Consider the following 10169-nt stretch of genomic DNA (forward strand, 5'->3'; position numbering starts at 1 on the left):
TTTTTTTTTTCAGATCTTTGGACTTATCTTTTAAGTTTTTCAGAGACCATTTTTGGGTTCTTCCGGAACCGTTTTACCACGGGTCTTTCATAATCGAGTCTTGGTTCTTCTGGAACCGTTTTTCGGACCTTCTGGAATCGAGCTTCCGTTCCGTTAGACCGGTTTTTTGTTTCTTGTCAGAACCGGGCTAGTTCGTTCTCTAAAGAACTCGGTTCGGTGGTTCCGGATCTTCGATTCTGTGCATTACTATATCAAACCTTACTTTGGTTCCTTACTTTGGCCAAAGAGTTTCTTAGTAAATAGTTGACAGATATCGTTGTGACAACATACATATGTATGTTAAAGAATAGCTGGCGGCTTATTTATGAATCTGAAACATATGGCTCAGACAATTTTAAAAATGAGCTCGTTGCTGGTGAATATATCACAAAGAACTCTTAAGTGAGCTAACTCCAAAGTCAGATTAACCCACAGTCTGTTAAGGGCAGGACACTTACAGAGGATATGCTCCACTCTCTTCTCTTTCGTGCTGCCTCTCCTACACATTTTATCATTGGTCAGAGCGTGTTTTAAAGCGTGTGATTCCAGCAGGCAATGGCTCGTCAGTACACCCACGAGTAGCCTAGCGTCCTCCCTCTTGAGGGAAGGGAGAAACTTCGTGAGCTTCATATTATACGCTCAGCTCATAATCCTGGGCACCTTGCAGTCTTACCTTTCGTTCCCCACCTTCTACGCCTTGCTGATCATAGAGCGGTCGAGTTACCGTCAAACCCTTGGAGGGAAATCGACACCATCAGCATAGTTTCCGACAAAGCTCCCTATTTGGCAAGCCTGCCGGCCTCCGCGTTGGCCGCGACGCCGGTATGTCCTTGTAACCCATTACAGTTGTACGTCACTATTGGCAGGAAATCCCCAGATACCCTGCACTGCTAGAGGAAGTGCTGTGCGATCGTAGCGACTTTATCGCAGCCTGACTAACGATATAAATTCACCTGCTTATTTGCTAGATTGCTGTTCAGTAGCTCCAGACGTCCTGCTGCAGTAGAATTGTGCCAGCTTAAGGGATCACATAAGTAGTCAATCTGTCCTAGTAAAATTGACGCTATATTACTGTGATCATAAGACCTGCACAAAAACTGACCCCTAGCATAAAGCCTGGCGGCTGTATTCTTGGCCGATAGGTGCGCCGGCAAGCGATTCAAGAAGGTGTGAAGTGCTGCCGCTGGTGTAGACCCAAGGCTCCTGTCATGCCGATCATTGATAGCTTATATACCCTTTCTCTTCTCTTAAGAAAGTTTTCTTCTCCATTGCTGTACACTAAACAAAAGTGAGAAAGAGAAGGCTATAAGCCCCAGGTGCCGCTCAGCATCTTTTTCCATGCATAGCATGCCACGGAGGTCTTCTCCGCCTTCTCCTTCACATTGAGGCGCCACGACAGCTTACTATCGAGTATAATTCTGAGGTAATTGGTAATTTTCTTCCCCTGGAGGGTCATCCCATCCAGCTTAGGCTTAAACCAGTTCGGAACCTTGAATTTCCTGGTTGATAAGTGAGCTGTATTTGAATAGACATTTTCCGTTTACTATGACAGAAATTTAAGCCGCATGCTTATGCAGTAAGTTCGACAGGTCCTCGCTCCATTTTTTCAGTATCCTGTTGACCACCAGCTACCAAAGTAACGGTAATAATACGCCCCATTGCGGCGTACCCCTGTTAACCGGTTTGGTGGTCTCTTGCCTGCCCAACTGCGAAGAAAAAATCCAGCAGCTCAACGTACTGCTTATCCAGTTCGAAATTACGGCTTGCATTTGGGGAACACCCCCAACAGGAATTCCCCGTTCTCCAGAGCAGCTTCTATTCGCCTAACAACATATGTAGCTTTCGGCTACGGGTAAGTTCGTGTAGCGTTGTATATACCGATCTCCCTTTCGTTTAGGCGTTTTGTGCATTTGAGAGCATGTCTCCCGGTTTGGTTTGATGTATCCGTCTACTAACCTCTCCAGCGTTTTTTGAAAAAAAAAGAAGTTGGGCTAATGGGCCTGTAATCCTTTGGGTAAGCTTGCCCAATTTTGGCAGGAAGACCAACCTCGCAGAAAGAAGAAAAGGTTTGAGTATCTGCAAGGATATCACCGTTAAACTTAACTCAGACCTTTCACCCTCAAGTTTTAAATGTCTACACAATGCTCTATTTTGAGCCCTGGACGGAGGAGGGCGAACTAAACGCCAGTCCTGCTAAGACAGTCATGGTTCTCCTTACGAACAAAAAAAATCTCCGACTTCTGCTTTCTTCACTTAACTGGCACATTGGCGGACGACGTTAGATACCTAAGTACCATTTTGGACAGTATACATGCAAACTCAAATGCTGAAGAGAAATTTACAATTAGGGAAAGCCGGAAAGGTGTTTTGCTTAATCTCTATCCTGTGAGCCTTCGACAAAATAATGCCTAATGGGAATTCACGCAGGACGAATGGCGCTTTACACAAATGACTTATGTCGAAGCTACCGAGACAAAGAAGAAATCGGAAGCGTCGAATCTTTTCTTTGCCACCTAACTTAACCTACTGTCTTAGGCGGAGGGTTATAGCTGCTAGAGAGAGGGACGAATTTGTTAGCGCCTTTCGCATGGATAAAATACTCTTTATAAATCCATATGTACATGACAAAATTTTTCTTTCAGTTTTTATTAAGATTTACCTTACCACTTACAACGTAAAATAATATTCCCTCGTTCACTTCTCATTTCAGGATGTCCGCCAACTACAAGTTCACATTGTTTGCGCTGCAACAGCGAGGGCTGTATCAAGTGTCCCGCTTATTTGATGACCGATACCCGGCAATGTGTCGAGCAATGCCCTTCCGGATACATCGATCAATGGTCGGCGCATACCGAATTTATGGGACGTGTTTGCGTATCCACCGGCTACTCTGGCCCATTCATGGCCGCCATAGCTGGTCTTATCGGCGGCTTTGTGGTCTGTTTCACACTACTTGCTGTCGCCATGATGTTAGTACGACGACGCCGACGACGAAAATCCATAAAACAGAAACTGATCAACGAGAATACAATGGATCGCTCAGATTTTCTACGTCAACTCAACGAAATGCGGCCCAACGCAGAGTACTTTCTGTCGATGCTCAACGATACGAGGCGCCAGATACGCAAGCTGTATTTGTCGGGCGAAGTAGGTGCTGCCAATTCCTATCGCCCAATTGTGCGTGATCTGGCTAAAATATTAATATTGCTCAATAGACCAATTGAGTTGATACCAGCTGCACCGCACGACTGGAATCGCTTGTATACATGGGCTGAACAGGCACTCGAACGTTATAAACCGCAAGTAGGTCATCTCATTGACTTCTTTCAACCCTCCGGTGTCAATGGGGTGGGAATTGGAGGACGCGGCAGCGGTAGTGCCGGCATAAATGATGACTTTGATGCAACTTTCTTCCCGCAGAAAACCAACGTCTACCGGCAAAGCATGCTTTCGGGATCGGGACCGCAAAAGATGCATATGTTCGGATCGCTCATTAGTCTGCACGAATTCGAAGAGCCCCGACCTTCGGATCCATTCGGCAGCAGCTTCAATACGCTAAAGAGCGGTAATCTCATATCGGATCTCAATGCAAGTTCTTTGTGGCTTGAAGATGAATTCTACAAATTGGGCTTTCGACCGCAGGATGAAATAACGACTGAGTTATAATGTATAGTTTGCGTTAATTAGTTGCACTAACTAATCCTGTCTACCATGTAAAATGTTGTTGTGTATGTTTTTTTAAGTGAATCATGAAATGGTTTAGGCTTTAGTTTTAACTTAAATGTAGGATTATTTTATGTGAAATAGCTTTTGTCTTAGTTACTTATATTATGTGTTTAATTTTAAATAAAAGTATTATTTTTGTTTTGTTGAAACGTTAAACCGCAAAAAACTCACAAAACAGGTACTATCTATATGTATACATACATACAAATGTCGCCGTTATCAACACAATATAAGTCTTGGAAACTTTTTTTTTAATTATCAACTTATGTGCTAATTCAAAGCCATATCTTAAAAATACTAGATTTAGACCAACTCCAAAAGCGTTTGCTGTGCTTCGGCGAAATTAAAATTGATCATGTGACGGCGATATTAAGAATGAAAAATATTTACAATGAATTTTTATAAGTTACAAAAAGCACGTAACGCACACCGTCTTCAAAAGAGTCACAACTCAAAATTTGACATTTTTGAGATTATGCGCTAAAAATGTACACAGAACTTTTATTTACTTTTCAGCAAAAGCTGTAACTGTTTTTTTTTTATAATGTGCTAAAAAAAATAAGTCGCCCTTGCTTATATGATTATCATGTGCTAAGAAATAGCTTTTCGCATATTCTGGCAAACGTATTATTTTGAGTTGTGACTATTTTGAAGACGGTGTGCAATATTATGTCACAAAGATGCATTTACAAATGCCTGCATATGTCTATATACGCTTCTAGCTGTTCCATGCTAGTGGAACTATTGCTTTTGGATGCGTAAACTGCATTAAAATTTTGTCATAAAGTAGTAAAATATTTAAAGGAAAATAAGAAAAGCACCTACGAACAAATAAATTATTATAAACGCCGCCCAGTTGCCGCCAAGCAACGAACAAAGTAGCCTAGAAATTTGCTTAGACAAGCTAGAGAGCCTAGCAAAACATTCCTAGCATAATTCGTAAATCTAAGTAGTGTTAGTTTTAGAATTCGTAAAAAATGAGATGCCTTATTTTCACAAGCAAGTTAAAAGAAATGTGAAACTTTAAAAAATGGACTAGTCAATAAAAACATAACGAACTTAAACCTAAGGTTTATTAAGCTGGCGTTGCATGTGAATAAAGCATACAATTTTAACAAAAATATTAAAAAAATAAATAAATAAAAACCGCCAACAAATAATAGCAATAACAAGAACAAATAATTTTTTTTTATAATTTAAATAAAATGGTGAAATTATATTTTTTCGTATGTTATGAACGCCATAGATGGAATACCAATAATGTAAATAAAATATTTTGTCACAGTAAAAAACTAAATAAGAAATCAAAACGCAATTCATAAATTAATTATTCTCTTCCTCTTCGTCTTCATCTTCCTCTTCGCACACGAGGTAAGGCTCTATTTCCAGCGTGCAAACTGGTTCTGTTTTCACTCTGAATTCGGCGCATTCGCCATCATGTCACCCATCGTCTGTTAGTTGTTTAAATTCATCTTGCAATGTTTCATGTTTGAAATACATCGACTCATCCAGAAAAGTTTTCTCATTTACTAATTGTGATAGCTCTGCTGCATCATAACCAATCAACAGCTTTAAATCACAATCGAACTTATAGGCAAAGCGCTTGCCCGATACTTTTGATATCATATCGCCGTCATAGTAATAACGCAATGCTCGTGATAGCTTTTCATAATTCATTGCGGGCTTATTCTTTTTAATACCCCATAGACGTGCCACACACTCCGGGTCGATAAGTTTAAATTCACCCTCGATGCCAACCCATTGTATGATGTTCCTATGCTCACGGTCGGTGAGAATTTCGAGTAGAAATTGCCACAGTTGTACTTGGCCATTATTACCTGAACCTATGCCACTATAACTATTGCCGATACCGCCAGAACTGCCACTGCCACTGCCACCGCTGTTGCTGTTGCTGAGTACAGTGAATGTAGATGAACCGTCCAAAGGTAAAGGCGCTGTAGAAGTTAGGAAATTTGCTTGATAAAAGGACATTTAATGAAAATTAGTTTTACTTGCTTTTCTTACAGTAGCTCTTTGTTGCGCTTACGCTAGTTTTGCGCATTATTTTCATTTCTTTCATTGGCGTCGGCAACGAACCAGCAGGATTGGAAGTTACCTTTGCGCCACCGGCAGAACTTCCACGATCCTCAACTATTTTATGTACAATTGAAACGAATTTACATTCCTTGAGTAGCTGTAAGTGGGTCCAGAAAACATTCCCTGGGTCTCGTGGCAGCTTTTGGCGAAATTCTTCATGCGTTAAGGAGCAAAGTTCTTTTCCAGTCATGTGCCAATCACTCATGCTGACACCGCTCTAAAAATATAAAGACCAGCTTTAGTAAAAAATGCTTACACTAAAAATTTAAGACAACATTTGTAATAGGTTTCTTCTCTAAGAATGTGGTCGATGTTGTTGTTGTTGTTGTTGCGGCTACAACAATCCCGCCCATATCGATTAATATCTCAGTCGTTGTCGTCAAGCTCAAATAACGGAAGCCCTAAGAAGCGTGCAGCCTCAATGGGGTCGGTCTACAGGGACAAAAGCGTTAGCAGTGTCGGGTTTCCCGGGCATACGAAGAGATGTTTCCGAGTGGTGGGGAGAATGTGGTATACATTTTTGGTTTAGCGTCAGTATTCATTCCATTCGGAATTTTTTAGCTTAAAACAATTTCAAGTAAAGCGTTGCTCCGAAAGACTCAAATGTAAATTAAGTAGATAGGCGCAAGGAAGACGGCAGTATTGCAAAGGCCTTGGAATGGAACATTCTAATCGGCAGAGGCAGGATTTCCGGCAGGCCCCGCAAGCGTGAAGAACAGTCGATCGGGAAACGAAGCAACTCGAGTTAGGCGGAAAGGTACTCAAAGCGATTGCTAACCAGATGAGGTGCAAGCGTAGTAGATTACCTATGTCCCGGTTGGGGTTAACTCTTTCAGTCATACTTTTATACAAATAAATGAGGAGATTGATTGACTAATCTAAAAACACTCCCGACAAAAATGAAAGAAAAAGTCGGTAAAAAAATAAATGCACATGGTATATTCCAATAACTATTTTTTAAAGATTTTAGTTAAGAAATAAGGAGGGAAGGTCAGACTGCGGAAAATGGAATTTATTTTTGCATGAAAATATAATGCTTTACTAGAAAAGGGGTAGATTCGAATTGGTAGCAGGAGACCGTCGTTGCCGAGAAGTTGGAACTGTAGGATGCCCCAGTTCCGGTCCAGGTAACACACACAAAGTTTTTTTCGGCAGACATTATACCCTCCGGGTATAAAGGTAAGCACCTTACGAGGTAATCCATGTTTTCTTTCAGTTTTTATTGACAAATGTTAATAATAGGGAATTTACATGATTCAACTTTCTCACAGGCGATTAGTTGATCCAAAAGTTGAACTAAAGTAGGCAGCTGACCAACTTCATTGAAAGCGATTAGTTGAAAGGCCGCGATTGTTGCTTTCATCTAAAAGTTGCTTGAAAAATCGCCTCCTGTAAATTCCCTATAAAGGACATAATGAACACCTCCGAAGACACCTTACATTGAAAGTTGTAAAATAACGACCGCTCCATATTCGACGACAACATCATTCGACGTACCTTACTTGGCAAAACGGCTCAGAAGTATGTCTGATAGCAAATGTTTATCTAAATTCCTACTCTCATACCCTTTGTAAGAGAGATTCGGCAGGAAATTACGCAGCACCAGACTGGCCGCCGGGGGACCAGTAGGACGCAGTGAATGAAGCTGCAGACTACTTAAAACACTGCACTTCGGACGGCGAGTGGATGCCTTCTGATGTTGCCAGATCACCACCTGCACGAGGCGAAAATGCTCCCCATAAAGGAGCACAACATAATGGTCTGCAAGCAGTTTCTAGTTAAGAGCCGCAGACGTGGTCACCCAAATAGACAATTGCTTGCAGAACCGTCAGCTTCTCGACAGGCCCCGACGGCATTCACAGGGAGTCAGTTTCGAGTTATGTAGATTCCAGACCTGTGAATGCCGTTCTAGGCGCGCAACCGCCGGACATCGACGAGACGGAGCTTCATCTGCCTCGGGAGACTAGAACCACAATAGCCCAATTTTGCTCTGGCTACTATAGCAGGTTAAACTCATACCTGAGCAGATTAGGTTCAGATGTGCCAATTGAGTGTCCGGCATGCGGAGAGACACCCCACGACTCGAAACATCTCTTCGTATGCCCGGAAAACCCGACAACGCTAACGCCTTTTTCTTAGGGCTCCCGTTAGTGGAGCTTGACGACTACCACTGAGATATTAACCGATCTGGGTGGGGTTGTTGTACCCGCTATAACAACAACACGAAAGTGATATCGCTGTCGGGAGCACTGCAAGTTGCTGGAAAGACATTGTTTTTGTTGTAACGGCTACTCATTACTTTCCTATTTTCTTATCAAAAAATTTACTTTGAAATTTAGATGCAAAAGAATATTAGTAAAAAAAAAGTTGGAGTACCGTTCAGGTCTTGAAATTACGCAAATTTTTTAGAGAATTTTATGTAGTTTTCGAATATATTTTTTGATATTTGCCCGCGAATTATCAAATATATTTAGTTTTTGATTTTCAGCTTCTTTTTGAATAATTTCGCCAAAAGCATTTTTCGAACATTGAAAAAATCTCACCAAACAATGGTAAAAAAGCGAATATTTACACTTAAGTCATTTTATAGCATAACCTTTGTTTTCTGAGAGTGGTAAACAGGAAATAAAAATCAACCAAAATTCCATCATATTTAATGACTGGGCCCACATTTTTTGTTTTTTGGACGTTATAGTGATCCAATCTTCCCCATATTTTATATTTTTTTTTTTTTTATAAAATAAAGACTACAAACTAAATTTCATCGAATTCGTATGAAATCTAATGTTTCCGCCCACAAGAGTAGAGGGCGTGGCAATTATTCCATCTTTACAAAATTTCATAATTCTCTATTTCTAAGTAAAACTAGAGCACATGTTAAGTTTCAGTGTTATCGATGCAGGCGTACTACTATTTCCACCTGCCTCCATATAGTCGAAACACTGTGTACTGTCAAAAATATCAATCGGACGAGTAGAATCTGTAAATGTACTTCAAAACTCACCAACTCAAACTGTCGTATAGCCCATTGAAACCAATGCTTCACTTGAGCGATTGTCCACTCGTTAGGATCTTCTGGTATCTTAAGCCGAGTTTGTTCTTTTTTGAATTTATTGTCTAAAACCCAGTTGAGACATGGCTTCTTCTCGGAATCTTCATTCTTCTCAGAATTTTTGGTTTCTTCAGCAGCCAAAGCGGCTAATTTTTAATTTTAAGTGAAGGTAAGTGAAGTTATGATGTTAGGTTTGAGTAACTATATGCATGTACTTATATTAATACGACATACCCAACGCCGCCTCTGTTGGTTTCAAAACATCCACTATATTTATATGCTGTTCTGTCGTTTGTATCTGTACATTAATTTGTACAAGTCCTTCGCCTTTTACGCACTGATCTACAAGATTTTTATGCGGTTCCAACTGCAATACAAATCGAAAATTTTGAAATTCAAAAACCATCAAAAACAAAGTAGGCTATGCAAACCTCCTGCGTGTCTTGCAAATAGAATTTGTAACCCTTTAGATTCATGCCAATTTTCTTTTCGGCCAGTTTTCTGTAAATATTAAGATAATAAATAAAATTTAATTTGCATTTTAATTTTTTTTTTTAAGGAATAGGAAGTGCCTTCCGACGCCTACTTACTGCAAAGCCCGTAGCGGCTCACGTATGTCCATATGTAAAATGATAACATCGTCTGGCTCATTTTCATCCACCTCCTGGTCATCCAAATATAAGTTATGTTGAAACATTTCATTCGACATTTCGTTATCTGCGTTTGTTAAATTTTTAATTGTTTCGCAAACCTCCACGTCCACTTGCACGTCCGTGGCACTCACCCAAATCTGTGTGTTCCAACCTATAGTCTTCAGTTAAATGCGACAAATCATCTGTTTCCATTCTATTCTGCTCAAAATTTGTAATAAATTTTGCATCTCTTTAAACTTAGCACTTTTTATAGTCTATTTACTCCCATTTAATTTAATTGATGAGCGAAATTTTTCTATACCAAGTTGAAATGTCAACCCAAGTTAAATGTCAAACCAAAGCAGGGACGCTCCAGAAACTCAAAGGGTTGCCTGAGTTGCGTGCATAGTACGATTACTTATTGTTCTGCAAATGATTGTATTACGGCAAATTATCGAACAAAAAATTGTATTTCTTTATTTTTTAATAAGACTGTGTATTCATAAATTTTGTAATATTAATAAGTAATGAGTTACATAAGCCTTAAAATAGTGCAGTTGATGGGCTGCAAGTACACAAAAAATCAACCCTGCGTTTTTTAATGCGTTCGCAGGTATAGGAAA

The 10169-nt window shown here is 40.2% G+C and overlaps 2 protein-coding genes across 4 annotated transcripts in view; one reads left to right on the plus strand and one right to left on the minus strand.

Annotated features, from left to right (window-relative positions):
• Positions 1–4207, plus strand: part of T48 (FU domain-containing protein T48) — a 20435-nt gene extending 16228 nt beyond the window's left edge. Inside the window, exon 2 of the mRNA XM_017621247.1 lies at positions 2750–4207. Coding sequence (XP_017476736.1) covers positions 2750–3705 — 956 coding nt within the window. The 3' untranslated portion in view covers positions 3706–4207. The remainder of the gene's footprint in view (positions 1–2749) is intronic.
• Positions 4208–4351: 144 nt separating this feature from the next.
• On the minus strand, positions 4352–9910 carry Ets97D (DNA-binding protein Ets97D). 3 transcript variants are annotated; one of them, XM_017621249.1, is made up of 7 exons: positions 9699–9910; positions 9505–9631; positions 9346–9415; positions 9149–9281; positions 8867–9060; positions 5791–6079; positions 4352–5720 (listed from the first exon to the last, which is right to left on the minus strand). In XM_017621249.1, exons 1-7 carry the CDS (start codon positions 9757–9759, stop codon positions 5206–5208), a joined length of 1389 nt encoding a protein of 462 aa, XP_017476738.1. In that variant the 5' UTR covers positions 9760–9910; the 3' UTR covers positions 4352–5205. The 3 variants fall into 3 exon arrangements, with proteins under 3 accessions (XP_017476738.1, XP_017476739.1, XP_017476737.1); XM_017621250.1 differs by having other exon boundaries at positions 5782–6079; positions 8867–9042; positions 9699–9909; XM_017621248.1 differs by having other exon boundaries at positions 5782–6079; positions 9699–9759.
• Between the last annotated feature and the right edge of the window lie 259 nt (positions 9911–10169).

The sequence above is a fragment of the Rhagoletis zephyria genome, unplaced genomic scaffold (genome assembly GCF_001687245.7).
Source record: "Rhagoletis zephyria isolate East Lansing unplaced genomic scaffold, Rhagoletis_zephyria_1.1 Rzeph_scaffold_02397, whole genome shotgun sequence".
NCBI lineage: Eukaryota > Metazoa > Arthropoda > Insecta > Diptera > Tephritidae > Rhagoletis > Rhagoletis zephyria.

Coding starts and splice junctions, on each gene's coding strand:
- Ets97D (XM_017621248.1), bottom strand. CDS start 9,759: ATGGAAACAGATGATTTGTCGCATTTAACTGAAGACTATAGGTTGGAA. Junction 9,282..9,345: donor ATTTGCAAGACACGCAGGAG/GTTTGCATAGCC, acceptor TTTGTATTGCAG/TTGGAACCGCATAAAAATCT. Junction 5,721..5,781: donor AAAGAGCTACTGTAAGAAAA/GCAAGTAAAACT, acceptor TAACTTCTACAG/CGCCTTTACCTTTGGACGGT.